This window comes from Athene noctua, chromosome 3 (genome assembly GCF_965140245.1).
Source record: "Athene noctua chromosome 3, bAthNoc1.hap1.1, whole genome shotgun sequence".
NCBI lineage: Eukaryota > Metazoa > Chordata > Aves > Strigiformes > Strigidae > Athene > Athene noctua.
Window position 1 is genome coordinate 60843691 of NC_134039.1, and position 20183 is coordinate 60863873.

Sequence of the window (20183 nt, forward strand, 5' to 3'; positions counted from 1 at the left end):
ATATTTCCTGAAGGATCTCTGACCCACAGAGATGCCAGGCTGGAGCAGATTTTCACTGAAGGACTGCAGCCCATGGAAGAACTCAAGCTGGAGCAGAGGAAAGGTGTGAGAAGAAGGAATGGCAGAGAGAAACTGCTGTGTCCTGACTGCAGACCCCATACTCCCTGTGCTGTTTGGGAAGTCAGGAGTAAAGTTGAGCCTGGGATGGGGGTGGTGGGAAGTGTTCTTGTCGGTTTTTGTCTTTGTTTCTCAGTATCCAAATCTATTTTAACTGGTAACAACTTAAGTTAAGGTTCCTCAAGTGGAGTCTGTTTTGCCTGTGGCAGTAACTGGTAAGTGACAGCTCTATTTTTATATTGATCCTCAAGCTTTTTCATCCTATTTTGTCCTGTTGAGGAGGGGCAGTGACAGGGCAGCTGGGTGGGAGCTTGGCCTTAGTCCAGGTTAACCCACATTTGCCTAATGAAATTTTAGCATAGTTTAATATACATAGTAAGTATGTTTATATAATGTTATGTGCCTTTATGTGAGCATCTTATGACAGTTGATCATATATCTATTTTTAAGCAAAGCTATTATTCTGCTGCAGTATTTGTCATTACCTATCGAGGGGATACAAAGAGGAAAAAGAAGATCTATCTTACTAACTTTTGATGACTACATTAGAAGGAGCTGGACTGTACTTTGCAAGAACCTACTTCTCCAGCTCTGACTAGACAGAGAACCAATGATAAAGTAAAGCATGTTTGCTGAGAATACAGATAGACATCTGAGGTTAGGTGAGATGAATTTTACATCTTGAGGGAGACCTCTGATCATAAAGAAATATTAGATCAAAATAGAAAACTAAGATAGCTAGGAGTGCACACAAAGAAATCATGTTTTAAAAGAACTTATAACAGCTGAAGTCAAAGTGACGTGAAAACTCACCTGTATGATCCACACTAAGCTGTTCTAATAGCAACATAGCCTCTTTGTAGGTTGAAGTTGGCAATTCAACATCCTCTGAAGTTGTGTCAGATGACTGAGTTAAGTCAAGGTCATCAGTTACATCCATCTGTATACTGACCTACAAACAATGGAGTATTTTCTATATACAACTACACAGTATTACAGATATTACAAATGCATGAATGATTCATTCTCTCAGTCACAGCCAACAGATTTGGCTAAAATTATGATGAAGTTGCATACTAACAGCAATTTGTGCATCTGGTTGATCACTACATAAATGCTATTCCCATCTAAGTGATTATTAAGAAACGAATTTTACAGTACCTTGTTCTTTTCACTGCCTGTTTTTGTTGCAGGTCTGGAAAACAGAAATATATTTCAGTACTGGAATGCTTATATTGCATTATGAACAACATCTAAAGTTGCTCTGAAAACTTAATTTCAGAAATTAATTAAACTAAAATTTAATATAACAATTGTAAGGTGTAGTTGAAAACTGAAAAAAAAATGTGTGTACTAATATGTCTATTGGAAAGCTGCTTTTTCCACAAGATATTAAGCAAATAGTTGAAATAACCATTCTCTGCGCTTGACTCAAAATGATAGGAATCTTACAGTGACAGTTATGTGGATATACAGATATACAATTATGTGCATTCCCTGTTTAATACTAGAGTTTTAGCCTTCTTCAGTATAGACAATCCTTCTCTCAAAAATCAAAGAACCATAATTTTGAATTCTCTAGTATACTGTATCTGGTTAGGATGGAGTTACCTTTCTTCACAGCAGCCCACAGGGTGCTGTGTGTTAGATTTCTGACCAAAACAGCGTTGATAACACACCAATGTTTTAGTTATTGCTGAACAGTGCTTATACAAGTATATACAGGGTGGACAAGAACTTGGGAAGGGACAGAACTGGGGGCCAGTGGGGTGGGAGGGGTGGTGTGTGGAAAGCAAGCAGAAAAAACTGAGATGCCTTCAGTGAAAGAGTAATTTTGCCCTTTCATAAAGTTTTTCCTCTCCCTTTTTGAAAAATTTATGTATTTACATGCATGCACACACTCTGGTAATTCAGAATTTGTGCATATCTGACCTTAACATTAACTTTGCCAGTATGTTCAGAGAAATCTAAGCAAAAATAAAGTGGTTTGAACACAAAGGTAGTATTTTCACATGAAAGAATAAGAATCATTATACACATCAGGTAGACAAAACTTACCTTTAGCCTTCAGATCGATTTTTATTATTAAGTAAATTTTATTTATAACATTCCTTATATTCAGTACCTTCCTTCATCTTGAGATGTTTCACTCGAAGTACCATCATCCAGTACTTGAAAATTATTGCCACTAGAAGAGCTCATCTGCTGATTAGCGTTTTGCTTTGAAGTCTGTCTTTTATTTTTCTTTGGAACTTTGGCATTCAGTGCAAATTTACTACATTAAACAGAAAGGAAAAAAACAAAAAACAACCCAGACCATCAATTGAGTAGCTTTACATGAAATATTTCTGTGAAACAAACATACCTAAGATGATGTCCAGAAACAACAGACAAAAAATATCTATTACAAAACACACACTCAACTCCAAAGATCATGGAAGATACCCAAGTATTTAAAAACCTTCCCCTAGGAATAAAGAAGGGGGGGGGGGGGGGGGCGGAACATGGAATCTGAGGTAGATTGAGGTAAACTGGAACACATCCAATATCCCCATCAGAGGAAATACCTAAAGCAGAGATTTCCCTGAAGGAGACAGGGAAAAACTCCTGCTTAGGGTTACAGAAAATATCTGCCTTCTTCAAACTTCTGAGATTGTTTTGGTAGTATCACCTTTCCCTTTTTCCTGACAAAGAGAATCTGAACTTAAGGAAAACACCAGCTGCATGGAAATTACTAAAATCACCTAGAAAAGGGAGGAAGCAAAGTAAACTGCAAGTTTCTACTTTTCTTTTCTAAATGGCCATTTCCTATAAAAATAGCTGGGTTTTGCAGTCTTCAACTTTGGTTCTGAAGATGCATTTTGCCTCGGTCTGGACGAGGAGATCCACAGGTATTTGGTTTCTGTGTCGTCGTCCGTGTCGGTCCTGTCCTGTTCCCCCCCCCCCCCCCCCCCTTTTTTTTTTTTATAAGTGGGCAATAAATTTTAACCTCCATTATAAGCTTAGTTTTTTCTAGAAAAAATTCTTTTTCTTAAATCTTTGAGAAGCAGTGGACTACTCACAGTATGGCTTTCAGCATGTAGGAAACTACTGCAACTACTACAATATCAGAAAACCTGAAAGATACTTAAGTAGTACTACAAATAAGAAATAACTTCCTTAAGTTTACCCTTTCATCGGCAACTTAATCAATGTCGATCTCTCCTTAGATAAAAAATTCTCCTTGTCTTTTTCTTCTATAGTGTTTTCATTCTCTACTTTCAAACAGTCATTCTTCTTTAGGGTAAACCTTTGTTTCATTTGCTGATCGGTAACGTTGCCTGCCGGTGTGTGTAACTTATCAAGATCTTCCTGTTTTGCCACCATCTGCATTTTGGAACACCTTTGCTTGCCTCTTTCATTCTCAACCTACAAAAACAAAAGTTAAGCTTCATCTATTTCTCAGTCTTTATAGAAGAGAGAAACACCATATCCAAGATCGACTAATTCAGGGTTTACTTCTGAAACCATGGGGAAAAAAAAAAAAATCATACAGAGAAGCATTTTCACAAAATTACACTACAAAGTGTATCAAGCCATTGAAAGTACTTTGAATTCACTCATGATTAAAGATGTAATAAAACCACTGCCCTTAGAAAGAAGACAATAATGTATCTTAGAACACGAACAACAAAAAAGTGACAGCATTACTGATGGACAAAGAGTTAGGACTGCACAATGTTAGTTGTAAAAACAGAAAAAAAAAATCAAGTAGAAGCGTGCTGGGTTATTGCTTCCTTAATGGGGGGGTGGAGGGGGTGGGGGTGGCAGTAGGAAGATCCCAAACCCACAAGCAGAAATGGTTTCACAGCAAACAGGAATTTTACTGAAGGGCAATGAAGACACACCATGCAGAAATCACAGCAAATGGATAATTAGTCAAGACCCTGTTCAGAAGCTATTTTCATTCTTTGATTCAGAATCAGAACTGATGTAATCGTGTGTGAATTTTTTTATGGTAATGAACTGATAACTACTTACACTGGAACTGAGTACCACCTATTGTTAAACTGGAACAATAATGCATTCTGTTTTCCAAAAAACTAATTACATAATGGGGAAAGGACAAGACTCCACCGCTCTCTTTATTCATAAGTAATGGATTTCCAATAAAACAAAAACCAATTTGCACAAAGCATCTTCCCTTAATGATGAATAGCTACAGTGAACAGGACCATTGATATGGGGAAAGACTAAAGAATAAGGAGTAGCAGGTGAACTTCTACCTCTTTTTGCAGCTGTACCTTCTCTTTCTCCAAAGCCAGGAATGTTATTTGCAGCATTCCTACCTTACTTTTAAATCTTTCCATATCTTTTCTTAATTCTTCATCGAGATTCCTTTTCAGCATGCCACACGATTGCTGAGCATTTGCAAAAAGACTGTCAATCTCTGTTTCTCCTATTTTATTATTGTTGATAAGGCAGTCCCTGGGAACATGACCATTAAATTCAGAGTCTTTACCAAGTTTTCTTTCTGTTACAAAAAGTGAATTTTCATCACTTGTATAAACAGGTCTTACTTCAGGAAGAGTATTAGAAACATCATTCAAAATACTTGTTTTTAAGCTATGTCTTGGGGAATATTCAGGACTTCCCTCTCCATTTCTACTAATTCCATTTTCATTCTCTTCCATTTCCATAGTATGCATTTTCTTTTCCTCTCCTTTTGCTAATGGCATCTTGGTATTATCTGTATCATCTGTGCTATCTTCTTCATGTGTACTCCGGGTATCTTCCATGTTTGCATTTAAGTTATTTTGAACAGGAAAGACACCAAGACTTGGAACTACAATTTTCATTTTGGGTTCTTTTCCACCTAGCATAAGTTTAGTATCTTCAAAATCACCTTTAGTTTCCAACTTACTACTTGATTCAGTCGCACACGATGATACAACACGGGAACTCTTCAATTCTTCACTGAAGCCATCTTTCGACATTTCTTCCACAAATAAAGTAGTTTCCCCAGTTTCATGAATTTCACCAAACAGCTGCTTCAGCTCTGCTGTAATGTTTTTAAAGTTTGTTTTCAATTCCCTTTTCTCATTTTCAACCCACATTCTTTCATATCTTTCTTCCCAAGGTTTTGGGCTTAACTGCTTGTCAGCACTGTGTGATTCCTTGTTTACTGCTAGGGCTTCCTGATGTGAAATTTCTGCTTTGTCACTCTGATTTTCATGTGCTGTTTTTTCTATCAAGTTGGTAGTTTCTAAAATATATTTATCCTTAAGTGAACAGGTACAGACAGAAAGTTTACCAAGAAAAAGGAAGTTACAGTTAATCTAGGTAGTTTCTGTTGCAAACTCATTTTATCATATAACAAAAATAACAGAAATAAGACATTTTGAAAGCAATTGTTTATAATAAAAATCAAGGGATATTAAATTAAAGGTTCACTGAATCATTTTCTTAAAAACAGAAGGACCTACTTGAGGAAGAAGTTTTTCTTGGATTAGATTTGTCTGAACATTAAGGTTGCTTTTACCTTTTAGCCTGCCTGCTTTCTGTAACTAGTGGCATTTGTCACAAAGCTATTTATTTTTTCACATTTTCACCTTTTTTCATTAAAACTGTCTACATTTTTGCACTCTCCTTCTTCCATCATTCTCTGCTGTCAGGCATTTTACAGTCCACTGCCAGCTGAGCTAATACAATGTGAATGAACGTGACAAGCTTTTACTGTCCAACACAAGAAGAATTGGCCATGTTAGGATTATTTCTTCACCCAAGACTCAGAAATATTAAATTCCACTCCAACCTCTGAAGAAAAGCACTTATTAGAGAAATCTGTCCATTCCTTCCCTTATCCCCAAAAAATCAGGAGCCCAGGCTCACACGAAAACTGCATCATGCCTCATCTGCATCCACTCTCCTCATGTCCCTGATCCCATGCTCTGTTCCACAACAGTTCTGACTGCTACTGTCACGTGTCACACTCCTCCAAACATGCTCCCTCAGCTCATGGTCCCTTCTAAATAGGGACTGCAGCCTTGGTGTCCCAGGGGGCTATGACAACCCAACTCCTCGCAATCCTTTTTCATTAGCCAAGCCCTTTTCTCCCTCTGCAAAAATCTCTCCTTTCAGAACAGCGAAGAATCACATCAGTCAGCCACCATCTGTCTCAGCCTCTCCATTCCCAAGTTCATTGCCCAACTACTACCACCTTCCAATAGGCTTGCGTTCTGGGCTCTGTCTGTTAAAATTAAGCCTGTCCCTCTTTCATGGTGATTGGGTGTTAGGTGGAAATAATTTACGACGAGGTGCTACGGAAGACTCCAGACCCCTCTATCCAGCCTTGTCCTGTGTGCCCAACACAAACATGATGGCTGCCTTATTCCCCTCTAGAACACCCTCCGGAAAAAAAAAACCACCTTTTCAAACACTGATTAACATGGCCAAACAAGCACATATTTTGCAGAGGAAGGGAAAGCATCAGAAAGGTCACTAAACTTCAGGGGGTTTTGTTTGATCTTTCTCTTACAAAGAGCAAGACCAGGCATGTTTAATCAAACAGATTAGCATATTACAGACAAATCTGCCTCTTCACTTGAACGTGCATTTTACCAATTCAGACTAATTTAAAGTATTTGGGATTACATACCTGCACCCCACAGTTTTCAATGCCATCCTTGATGTCTTCTTTTTCAGCTGATGACGACATATGAAAGGTAGATCCTGAATATTCACCTACAGTGAATAGCACATTTTATAACCAGCATGACTTAATATCACTTATTTACACGTAAACTGCATCTTGAATCATATTTGTGACAAAATCTTAACACAAAATAACACGTCCCCTCACATTTGTGAGCTCCTAGGGAGAAAATTATCATAATACAGATTTAAGATGCATCTGTGTGAATTCCTTTCTTCCAGGGCATTTTACTTTTTAACGTACAAAGGAAACTTTCTGAAAATTACTATAAATGGTCACAAATAAAACATTCCCATTTCTTAAAGGTGTGCAACCTCTCTTTCTCTGAGACACTGTGTGCCATGCAGTAACTAGCTACACTGCTCCAGCAATTTTAATTTCCTTATGTGCTGTGCACAGAAAATCATGAACAACAAAATCACAGGCTTGAAATCTTTTAAGGTCTCAGCTTTAATACATGCATGAAACAAATCTGTCTCTAGACATGGACCTGGATGGAGTATTTCAGTCAAACTGCTGCTACATCTGTTGCAAAAGATATGGAGGGGTCACTGAATGAGACAGGCTTGTGGAATGTTGAGAAATAGCCCATGATCTGGACATTTCAGTTTTGTACTGTCAAAAACTAGATTTCACCCTTTCCTCTCTCAGAATTTCTAAGTCATATTGGACAGGTCACAAATTCCTCAGAAGCAGCCGCTCAGTCTGGGCTCCCCATTATGGGGTGCCTACCTTGAATCTCTGTTACATCTGAGAATTGGACTCTAGATAGTCCCAGATACAACTTAGAAGCAGCAACTCATTGTCATAGTTTGTGTGGAGGGCATACTGAACACCCTGAAGTATCAAGTATTCAAAAAGAAACAAGTCCCAGCAGCTCAGGTGTGTTATCTAAAAAGAGAGATGGAGGCTTTTCACTTTCATCACTCTGCACCTCCTTTCCTGCTCCATATTTCTATGGTTTCTACACAATTCTCTTTCTATACACAAAAAAAGGCTAAAGAGGGACACAATATTCTTCCTACAAGAAAAAGTGAGCAAGACAGGAAGAAAATAGGTATCATCATAAAAATACAAAAGGGTCAAAATAATAATGTCACAGGGCCAACCTAATTTCTGGCATTTTCTGATTTAGGTAGCTCCTATTGCAAGCTTTCACTTCTTGAAGGGGATTACATTAGATACAAGCTTAGAGTTACAACTTGTACATCTGAACCGGGAACCTAAGCTCCTCAGTCAGTCATACAGGTCTCCAGAGGTCGTTTAACCTTGTTACAGAGTGTGAAATATAATAACAAATTTCTCCCACTTCAACCACTGGTGGGTAAAATTTTTTAGATTTTTTGTAAATTTGTTTTTGGGGTATTTCAGCACAAGGCATTTCCCAACACACATTAGTCATTAGTGGGCTGACAGCCCTTATTTCACAGGTTATGATGATCTATTGATGATTATGACACATTTCAGACATTATACATAGTAATAACAACATTAATTAATGATTATCTAAGGATAACACTCTATAAGAAAACTAGGCATTTTTCCCTTTTTCTTGTTTTTCAAGATCACAGAGTAGACTTAGCCTTTACTGATGCTTGTAGATATCCTAATACCAAGCTGTCTGCTGGTGCAGATGCAAGCTGCAACCATCATTAGAAATAGAGGACAGATGTGCTGGTGGTCAAAGAACATTTGTAGAGAGTGTCATATAATCAATACCAAGATGCCTGGAATAACCTCCACAATTTGGAGATCAACATCTTCCTTTCCTCCAACAGTTAAGCACAGTTTTTGTAGATGGGTTCTTGTCCTTCTTACTAGAATTGTCATATGACTGGATAATTTGCATCAGCAAGTCCCTCCCCTGCTGGCTGTACAGTTCTGGAACTGCCAACTGGACATAGTGGCCAGAAGCATTGGAGCCTGATTAAATCCAAGAGAAGTAACCGCACAGACGTCACACTGATTTGTAGGATTCTTTAACAAAACAGAAGGAAAAGAACTCACGAGAGTACAACTAGGCACAGACAGGCACCCAGTATGCTGATAATTTGCACATAAGCCTTCTGGGCAGTAACAGTACTGCCTAGAATGAGAAGAGTCTAGACACATCAGTGTGCTTGGAGTTTCTACTATTCCTAGAAGACTCTCCACCCCAAATACAGCACGGGGTGGTCAACCCCTCAGACAGATGGGACAGCTCCTACACCATTTCCATAAAGTATGCTTACCAGATTTCTTCTGTCACTTCATCAATATTCATTCAGGTCAAACTGCAACCACACATGCAGCTTCCTACCATACAACTTGATATATGTGATCACTCCCACCATGTAACATGGGCACCATAGTTTTCCTTAAAAGATAAGACTATTTTGTGGATGCAGGAGAGCTGTGACACCTTTCCTGAAGAATACTGCACAACACAGACTGAATAGGCTTTTCTGGTCAACTGCATGTGTCTGAAAGCTGGATAAAAGCAGACCTGCCAGCACCCAGAGTTTTGTACTGGACTTCTAAACATGCAATTTACATTCTCTGTTAAGAGTATGTAGGTGTCTTAATATTTTGGTCCTGTTTCAGAGTCCAGACACTTTAAAATTAGGTGCCATACTGCTATAATGAAAAGCAACCTGAACTACTGATCAGTCTTGCCCACCATGGTAAGCAGTACAGTCTTCAGTAGCAGCTACTCAAGTGTGAAGTCTCAGCCTTTAGATAAGATCTTAGGAACTTTGGAGCCCATAAGATTTCTTTTCCGTACAGTTTAATTAATCTTGACATTTGTGTACAATGGGCACAGAACAGGGAAAAAGGCCAAGAGAAATGAAAGGCAGCAATGTTCTTCCGTCTGCAAAATTCCAGTTCTTAGGGTGTCTGAAATTCTAGTCAAAAACATAAAGGAAAAAAATAAGGACTTCTCCCATTAGGTGTTGTAAGTAAAGTTTCTTCTCTTCTTGGAGCAGTAATTCATAAGTCTATTTTCTGTATTATTGGCTTCTCTTAGCATTGTGAAAGAGGGATGATCCTTATCATCAAGAGTTTTTCACTTTTAGCACAGGGAAAATTTTTTAGTTAAAACACTGACAAAACCCTAGTCTGGAGCTTCTGAAGAGCCTGCCATTTAAATGAAATGTATATAAAAAAAATTCAAGAGTAAATTAAATTCCAGTATTTTTGCCAGTCAGTTATTACTAGCATGTATTTTTATTAATGGATACCTGCAGTGGTGTTAGATGAATCTGACTTTGTGCCTAATATATAAATACACAGAAATCCCTGCGCATGCAAAAGATGCTAATCCCCCACCTTTTACTCAGCCAGTTCTCTAGCTGGCATCAAAAGATGACTTTTAGTGTTCTTTCCAATTAGCCTTTACCTTTCCTCTCTCTTCCAAAACTTTCCTCCTCATAAATTGTCTTACATATTGACTTTTTGCAGATTATTGTGCAAAGCAGCTAATCTTCTGTACAGAAAACATGAGAACACCACTACTTAATTTTGACCTAAAAAACAGATTTTAAGAAGTTATTACTATGAGTCCATAACAAAGTAAAAAGAATGGGAAATTTAATCTCCAATTCAACATTTAATTGGGCAAGATATGTTCCTGTCCTCTAGATTTATGAAATAAACTTGTGAAGGATGGCATTCAACCCTTTCAGAGTTAGAAATATTTGTGCTGCAGGCATCACAATGCTTTGCTGAAGCAACCTAAATTGCTTAAACCTAAATCCAAACATAAAAGTCTGAAAGAAATTTTCACATGTACTTCTTAACATCTGATCTTCAAGATAACACATGGATAAAACCTAACATGACACAAAGGAATACAGGCACACAGGAAAAATAGCTGATATGAAATCAGCTATGAAAAAGCAGTCTTTCCTTTCTGTCTTTGTAATATTGTAACATACTGGTCCACTATGGGTCTACACTTCACATTACTGTGTGACACTGACAAAACCAAAACTCATGTTTTAACCAAGCAACTTTTAAAAACCTCTATGCATCTTACAAAAACACTACCCTCACAAAATAAGGGGTAAAAGAGGATCTATTATCGCTTACCCACTGCAAATACACAAGAGAGGAGCGAGAGGAGGAGGAGGAGGAGGAGGAGACGAGCGAGAGGAAGAGGAGGAGAAGGAGGAGACGAGCGAGAGGAGGAAAGAGATATTTTTTCCTAGAGAGAAATTTAATCACTATTACTGTCAGAAGAACAACAGTACTTTTTTTCCCCCCTAAAACAAGGATGCTGAATTACCTGGAGCTATTTGTATTCTATACTTGCCTACGTATCTAATACTCACTTGCCTATGTATCTGATCACCTGTCTCTGGTTTGTATTTTCAGTAGTTGATTGTATAAACTCTAAAACTTGATTGGGGAATTGTTTCTCATCTCATTAACAAATAGGCAAATCAATACACATTAGAACAAAGGAACTAAAAAAAATTGTCATATATCCTCTCTCCAATGTATAGTGGACCAGCTAGTGGCTTCACTTTTAGCCTTGTTTCCAAAGAAAAAAGAATTCCTGACAACATGCTGACACTGCCATTCCCTCCCACCTTGTCTCTCTTCCCCACTTCCTTCCCCTACCTCTAAACCTGCTGGTCAGTTTCCACAAAGTAAGAGGGGGAACCCTCAGAGGAATGTATTTGGTACTTATTTCAAAACAACTGCCAGACAGGTAGAGAAAAGCCAGGCAAGTAATAATTCCTTCTAAGTACAGCTACAGCACAAGCTCAAAAATTACCCTATCTCACCTGCAGCTCCTGGACAGCTTAGCTTGCAGAAACCTAGCCTGGAATCAGCCACAGCACATGCTCAGAGAACCAGGAATATCAGGAAGGGTTTTTCTGAGAAATGGGAAGGAAAGCAAACTTCAGGACTGCCTGAAAAGGGGAGATGATGGCAGGTATGGTGGAGGAAGCCTACATCATGGAAGGGTACTTAGTGTTGTATGGCAGACTAGAAGAGGAAGCACACACATGCATAGAGAGGCACATTTCAGTAGACCTTCTGCTCCCAGAACACCTTGCTAGAACCATCAATTTATTATTAGGAAAAAATTTGGAAGTACAGTGTGTTTATCCATAAAAAGAATACTACAAAGAGGCTGTTATGAATACCTTCAATATCCTCTGTATCTCCTACACCAAATTCCTCCAATAGATCTGCAAAACAAATGAATCAGATGCTTTATTAAATACTCCTATCCAGAAAGATTATGAAGCTAAACCCAGAAACACATGAAGTGAACATTACCTGATTTCTGCTGCCTTTTTGTAGGAGAGGTTTCATTCATTTCCAAAACAGATTCAGGAGTCTTCAGCTATGAAAGAAAATTCAATGATACAAAACCAAATTCAAAAGTAACTACATACTATTTAACGAGCAGAACAAGTAGTTAGTCTGACATGAACAAACACTTACCTGGGAATTGTTGGGTTTCTCCGAAAAGCCTGGAGAAAAAAAATGTTTTTGGAAGTGTTATTTTATTTAATTGAAGATATCTTTTACTCCAACATTAGTAGTTTCTACAACTATTAGTTGCAAGCATTATTTCATCAAGAGTATGATAACTAACATTCAATTTACCTCATCGTATAGCATTTGTATTAGTATACAAGAAATGGACAATACACAGTTCCTATTGTGCACCTTGGCTTTAAAAAATAATCATCATAGAACTATGACAATTTGTGTGAAGCAATAAGGTCATGCTTGTTAGCAGAACAAGGATCCAAATATTTAGTCCTTCTGAAGAGCTAAATCCTTCTTTCTAAAAGGATTATTTCAAAAGCCAAAGCTGGTCTGCTGTAGTGAATGATCATAAAGCAGTCCAATAGCACTATGACTCTGATTATCCTACAAATGTTTAATGTCATTTTCCTTTCTATTGATGGGATGGAAAGCACAGGTGCAGACACGGAAAACTCATACGCATCTTATTCAATGAAGTAAAAATCAAGCTAGTTCTCATTAGATTATTTTGGTTTAGCTTTCAAGGAAACAAAAGAAACAAATGTTGTTTGGTTGTAATCTGCATATATAGCATAGTTCCAAATACTTTTTTTTTTTTTTAATTTTTGTCTAACATAAATCATTTCCAAACCCACACAATCTACCGGCCTGCTTAGATTTCTCAAATCTTCTGCTTGAGTCATCTTACAGTTTGAGCCCTCTCATGAGAGAAGATGACAAATGGATACTAAAAATGGCTCCACAGCAAAATTTATTTAAATAAACTTGGTGGTCTAGCAATATGGAAATACCTTAGAACAATTACCATAATCACCTTTCACACTGATTTTAAAATTTCTTGTAGAATCATACAAAGCAGACTTCCATGAAAGCTACTAAACCAGTAGATTTACAAGATCCAAAGAGTTTGTAAAGTTTTGCTTCCATTTTACTAATCTAAAACTGGATTAGCTTCTTCAGCTATTCTATTGTACCTATACTACAAGCAGGACTACAAACAATTTGTGAAAGGAGAAATCCTTCAGAAAAGAGTTCTACCCCAACAGCAAAACTTCCCTGTCATCCTACGCCCAAGAGACAGTGTCACAAACTACAGGCAGAAACCCTTAGCAAGAAAACCTGAACTTTTAGTCTTATTTTAGCTCCTAGGCAAAGCACAACGGAAAGATATCAAAAAATTAAGCTAGGAGAAAAAAAATGCTTAGCCACATCATAGCTTTCCTTCTGCTACGTTATCATCCAGGAACGATTAAATGTTCAGACAAGTCAGTCCTAAACCACATACACTTTCACCACTATGCAACAAGAACCCAAATCCAAAAAAATACATACACATCCAAAGGACACACATAATGCAAACTAAACAACTTCCTTTACAAACTGGCTAGCAAGCGCTGTGATTAACTACTGTTAGTTAACAAATACTAAGCACTTTATTGCTACAGTGTACACCCACATAACAGCATTCCTAAGACAGATGCTGATATAAATTCACTTTAGCCTATAAATGCTTACTGACAAACATTTAGTCCACCAGGAAGTTACCATTGTCGCGTTCCCCTGAAACAATCTGTGAGCATGCTCCACATCTGTCTGCAGCTGGAAGCAACACACCAGATGATACTTTTCTTAGACTTTCAGAATCCGTCTGTATAATCTAAAACACATGCATGAGAATTGGTACAAATATATTTTTGACTAATTTCTATGCAAAAAGTTCCTGCTAAGCCAACTTGCATAGCATGGTATCAAGTATATTAGAGATATAAGACATAGTATATTGGAAAAATCACAGTTGTGTGTGCTTTTAGATCTTAGGCAGAAACCTCACAATTCATCTAAACTATTCTGCCACGCTGGTAAACCTTGACAAACTAGACAGCCACAAGAGAGAATTAACATAGTAACTCAAGATGCAGATTGTGAATCAGTAACTGCAGGTCTGCGGCAACCCAGCTTCTGTGTTGAACTAGTACTTGACATTCAAGTTTGTGCTTGTGTTCTCTAGGCATGTATCCTGCAGTGGTGAGTGAACACACCACTACTCCCAATCACAGGGCTGATTTGGTTTGAACAAAGACTAGCAAGGCAAAGCTTACAGAAACAAAGGCTATCTAAAAAAATCCTAGTATTTTATTCTCAAATTCTTAAGAAGAGGGTGGGGAAGAGTTTGTTTTTCCTCACAAGAAAAAACAGAGGGGGTTAGCTACAGACCCTGCTCATTTTCTTCTGGCCCATTACTACAGACAGAACTAAAAAGGGCAAACACAGCCAGCATGTGTGGTATCTCTACTGAACATGACTTTCAAAAATGGCCAAAGTACACCTACAAAAGGTGGAGAGGATCTATTCAGAAGCAGTGAACCATCTAGGTTGTAGACCCTAAGGGCAACCACTGACCAGGTCAGCAGAATACAGCTGTATGGTGAAAAAGCAACAACACTGCCACCCCCTGTGAAAAGCTCTGAGTATTTTAAGCAGCAAGAAACTTAACAGCTTCAACACTATATTAGAAACAAAACTTAATGACCAGTTATTATGAGACCTAAGTCGATAGCTTGGCCTAACTTCATCCCAGTTCCAACTGAACAATTAGCCTAGAGCTGAATTATTTCAAGGGCCCCCAGTTACAAACATGTCAGAAGCATGAAAAGAGTAAGCAAGCTTCAACAGTAGGGCACAAGTCAAAAGCGAGCTCTCCACTGCTTTTGGATCTTACTCCTACTTGTGCCATGCTCCCCTGTGTCCTTCACAGAAGGTACCTCAGAATCCCAGGGAGATTCAGCATCGTCCCCTTCCTCTGCTCCCAATGCTGGTAGGGCACCTACAAACAAGGTAAGAAGTGAGACACTGAGTGTTTATATTTCACTCTGCTTTTTCCCCATCAATCAAGCCCTGCATGCAAAAGATGCACAGTGATTTGATTCCTGAGGACAAACTAAGTAGTGTTATTCAAGTGTTTCTTCACACTCAGCCACACCATATTAATTCCTTTACATTTGCCTCCTCTTGCCTCCTTTCCAGCAGGAGATGGCTATGCACAACAGCCGACACAGCTATAAGCAACACCAAACACATCTGGGTAACATTCAGGAAGAAACTCCAGCATGCTGCAGTTCTGTGGTACACAGAGTTTAGGCCACCTGCTCTTCAGACTACAGCTCCAGAATTTGGCATTTACTACCACCTTCCACTGTACTGGAGGTACCATAAAAACACTATCCAAAACATCCTCACACTAACATCACTAAAATCACCAAGAAACACTGCTCCTTCTGTAGAGCTACCAGGAAATATCTTCTTTGGCACAGAGTTGTTAACTCTGCACCTTCCCAGAAACTAGACACTTAAGCACTGCCATTTAAAAATGCAGTAGAGTCTCACAGCTCAAACACTCAAAACAGCAAAAGCCATTCCTATCTCAGGAGGTTAACATCCAAATCTCTTCTCTACCAGATGAACATAAGGCTTGGTCTCAATGGGTTCCTGGCCAGATTAGACTAAATTCATTTCTCTGTTTTAAGCTACTCCATTAGGTAAAACTGTTTCAGGATTCACTCACGTGGAGACGTGCACACAAAGAAGGGGGAAAGGAGCCAGAGATCAGTAGGGCATTGAAGTGCTAAGGCTTGGACAACAAGCCCAAGACAGAGCTGACCTATAGATGAATCCTGTATATTTTATAAGTTTCTCTTAGCTTCCTCCTTGAGCACTGGCCAGGCTCCGGGAAAATCTAATGTGAGACTGAAACCAGATGTTTCTGCTCAAAACAAAGGTGCCAGTTATTCTGGCTTGCTGACTTTCAGTATATAAGGCTGGACCCGCTTGCAAGGACTTTGTCAGCCTCACCTACAGATGGACGCACCATGTAAGACTTCCCCCTTGCCGGGACAGGCTCTCCAAACCCTCGCTGTAACCGGGGCTGCCCAGCCACTGCGGGGCTGGATGATGGTAACGTGTGCAAGTGGTGATGTGTCTTTATTATCCACAATTCTCTTGCTCATTTGAGCGTTACCCTGTATTTTCCTATTCGTTTGCTTTAAGTCCGTTATTCTGCCTTTTCTTACTGCATGTTTTCTGTACTACTCTGTTACATTATTTAGTCATCCCCACTAAAATACGCCTACTCTTTTCAGTCTGGTGTGCCGAGTTTAACTGGTATCCTTAATCAACAAAACAGGTATCTACCCCAGAAGAAGGCAGCTGCTGATTCCAGCCTCAGCTCTATTTACCCTATGCTAAATGCATACTTAGGGTAATGTGCACAGAGACAGAAGATCATGTATAGGCACAACACTTCAATACAGCAGGTTCTGCCAGGCACCTCTGTGTAGCATTTGATAAGCAGCTACATGTGCTCTGGTAACATCTACAACATCAAGCTACTCTCTGGAGACAGACAGTAGAAACAGTGCTTTCTCCTCCTGCTCCAAGACCTGCGGTGAGTACCAACATGCTCAGCTGTGAGCTGGTAATGCTTTCAAGCACACACGTGTGGCATCAGATAGACCTTCTACATTTAAAAACTGGACAAGGTGAGGCACTAGGACAGAACACCTTTTTCTCAGTTTGACTCAAAATTTTCCCAGGTTTCAGCCAAGACCAATCACAGCTTTTCAATCCAACAGTATGGGCCAGAAAGGGGAATACTACTGTCACACCCAAGATACTTTAGTCCTCCTCTTTTTCATCTGCACATTTTGTTCAGATCACTTCAGGAAGAACACAGCAACAAAAGCAAGACTGACACTTGCTTCATACAGCATAGTTTGGAATCCAATGCCACAATTGCAGTTCTTCAAGAATGAATGAAAAGGAACAGAAGCTGCTTGCTTTCTTTGCCAGTACCCACTAGGGTTCACAAGCAAGGGAAAAATTTCTTCTTGGAAGTCAATCACCATTTTGGTTCATTTACTGTGCATTAATATTTATGGAGGAAGAACTTGGATCAGTATTTACTAACTCATTTCTCTCACCAGCACTGTTTTTTGAAGCATTGTGGACTTGATAGCTGTCATTACAAACAGAATTTTTCACACCCTCAACAACCGCAGTTTGTAGGTCTTCACCAGTGTCTCCCTTCTCCTGCTCCTCCTCTTCCCGTTCAGGTGATTCTTCCTAAAGGAGATTGACCAAAACAGCTGGAAAGAGCGGAAACAAGCACTTTCTTCACTATCTATCGACAACTTGAAAAATACTTTTCTTGTACGAGAAAAAGTAGAGGCTTTTTTGAGCTTTGTTTTACATGGCCTTCAGTTTTTCCATGGGAATCTGTATGATTAGAGGGCAATACCTAATGTTCTAAGTCTCACCTCTGGTTCTCCAAAGCCCCTGAGCAGTACTTCCTCATGTCCATCTAAGTCTAGCTTCATTTAAGTTACATCATTCTGAAACACATTTCTTCTTTTCCCCTACTTTTCTCCAACAAAAATCACTAGCTTTCTGCTCTCAATCTTATTCAAACTTCTTTGATTGTGAGGAAACACTACTTTCAGCCATCACCCCATGAATTTTACTAACTGGCAGTAAATCTTCACAGATAAAATCTGTACATACAACTGAGAAAAATTTAATTGATTCGAGAAGACCTCTAATGCCTATTGTTTTTCCTGCAAAACCAATGCAACTAATAGAAAAAAAATATTGAAAATACTGCCTGATGCTATTCTTATACCTAAGAAACTGCTTTGGCTAGAAGACAGACATTTTCTATTATCAAAAAAGGATGATCAAAAGATGGATATATGTGAAGAATAAGTGTTAACAGAAATCCAGTTTACCATTTGTTTCTTACCTATACTACCCTTAGAAAATACCCTTGTGATTCATTCATCCCTATATACTTACTTTGGTGCTTGAGTGAGATGCTGTCCTTAAATTTTCTTCATGTCTATTTAAGCGCAAGTTTGCACATTCTTGTTTTGGTGTTTCACAGACTTTATCATCTACTTCTTCATATTGCTCTTCTTCAGTATCTTCATCACTCACATGTTCAAGAACAACAGAGTTTGGTCTTCGACTTTCAAGCCTCGGGTTTTTTGTAGCTGACCAAGAATTGTTACCACTTCCAAAGCCATCACCGAGACTTGACTTTTTCTCCTTAAGACCACAACTATCTGCAAAAGGCTGAGGTGTCTCTTTTTTCCAGTCTGTCATTTCAGAGTCTGCAAAACAGGAGTCAGCATTTTTGTGAAACTTCTCCTGAATCATGCTTTTCCTGTTCCAACTTTCACCTTGCAAATTATTTAGATTTTGAAAAACAGCTTGTTTTGGTACTGACTTGCAAGATACTTCATTATTCATTATCTTTGGAGACATGGCAGTTATATTTTCCTGCATCCTTTCATAACACCCAGCTATAAAAGACACAGGAGTATCCTCAGATTCTGCCACCTTTTCATCAAGTTCTTTACTTATTTTATCATCACAGACATCTCCAGTTCCACACTGAGATTCCCCTTCATACTTAGCATTACTAAAATATTCCAGTATCTGATTAATTTCCCCTTTAGGTTCTGTTCTCTTCCCCTGCTCCTCCTCCAGTATGTCATTAGACTGAGTTTCTTCATCTTCCAGATCTTCCTCCTCCTTTTCATCTTGAGTCAGATCTTCATTCTCCTCTTCCTCTCCCTCTTCCTCTCCCTCCTCATCTCCACTGTCATTTTCATCATCTTCCTCCTCCTCCTCTGATTCTTCTTCCTCCAGGTTGCTTGCATCCGAGACATCTTGATTCAACAATTCTTCACATTCTCCTTTGTTCAGATTCACAACTGATGGGGTTCTTTGTTTGAGGCTTTTCTTCGGGGACTTAGGACTTTCAGTTCTAGAACCACCACCATCATCTTAAAGCACAAAAAAAGGAAAATTGCATGTAAACAAAAGGAGTTACATAAATAGTAATAGGCATGCTACCAGATTAATGCATAGGAGAGAAGTCATCTGGGAATGTCTGGAAAAGGAACCAGGTAAGGAATGGGCAGGATAGAGGAAGGACTTGAGCAGGAATAGAAGCTTACGAGGGGATTAATATCTTCATTTTAATGAAATAACTTTTTTTTTTTTTTAAATGACTAAGTGCTGTGTTTTCACAATGCTACTTTTCTTATTTACTATAGAAAAAAAATTATTAAAAAATATTTAGCAAGTCTACTTTTATGTATCAGTATATCATGCAATTTTTTCCAAATAGCTTACTCTTTTTCCTGAACTGCTGTGAAGCATTCATTAACAGTGTCAAGTTTGGCTTCTGCAGCTTCTGTAAATAAAGATTTATTTAAGCAAAAAAAATTATATTTTTTTTACAATAACAACAACTGCAACAAATCTTTTGTTCACATCAAATCTTGAACAGTAAATATACCCAGGCTGTCCTTTTGATAGTGCTCAGGTGCTGGCTCCATCCTATACTTCTAACCACACAAACACTCCTCACATATGCAATTCAGTGAGTATTTCACCTCAAAACACTGTGCAGGCATCCTTCTGCAAACTGTTTCCAAAACTACATCTACACGCATAATAGTTCCAAAAATCTGGTTTTAAAATTTGTAACACTTAAGCAAAATTCACCTATATTTAAGATCACAGTTTCAGGATGCTTACTTGCAAATGTGCACAACATGAGTAACTGTTAAGATCCCTAGACTTAATGCATAAATTAGTCCCTGCAAATACACTTACCAAAATATCCCTACTTTTCAAAGTCATGCCAGAGAAATTAATCACTTCTATTTAAATCAGTGCAAGAAAAGGAGATCATGTTAAACCTAAACATGATTACACCTCCAGCATTAGAGAGTGGATTGAACTACCACACTCAGGTTCCTCATCACTGCAGAATCCCAGTGCAACAGAATAGATGCTCCAGACATCACTGCAG

At 38.5% G+C, this 20183-nt stretch overlaps 1 protein-coding gene across 3 annotated transcripts in view; it reads right to left on the minus strand.

Annotated features, from left to right (window-relative positions):
- Nucleotides 1-20183, minus strand: part of ANKRD26 (ankyrin repeat domain containing 26) — a 61976-nt gene that overhangs the window by 26966 nt on the left and 14827 nt on the right. For all 3 annotated transcript variants that reach the window (XR_012633431.1, XR_012633430.1, XM_074903150.1), the window contains exons 10-22: nt 19499-19559; nt 18152-19146; nt 17281-17422; nt 15067-15128; nt 13850-13961; nt 12254-12282; nt 12086-12152; nt 11950-11994; nt 6755-6840; nt 3287-3525; nt 2243-2392; nt 1279-1312; nt 931-1069 (exon numbers count right to left, since the gene is read on the minus strand). Coding sequence is in view for 1 of the 3 variants with exons in the window: in XM_074903150.1 (XP_074759251.1) it covers nt 931-1069; nt 1279-1312; nt 2243-2392; nt 3287-3525; nt 6755-6840; nt 11950-11994; nt 12086-12152; nt 12254-12282; nt 13850-13961; nt 15067-15128; nt 17281-17422; nt 18152-19146; nt 19499-19559 (2161 nt within the window). In the remaining 2 variants the exon portion in view is untranslated. The remainder of the gene's footprint in view (nt 1-930; nt 1070-1278; nt 1313-2242; nt 2393-3286; nt 3526-6754; nt 6841-11949; nt 11995-12085; nt 12153-12253; nt 12283-13849; nt 13962-15066; nt 15129-17280; nt 17423-18151; nt 19147-19498; nt 19560-20183) is intronic.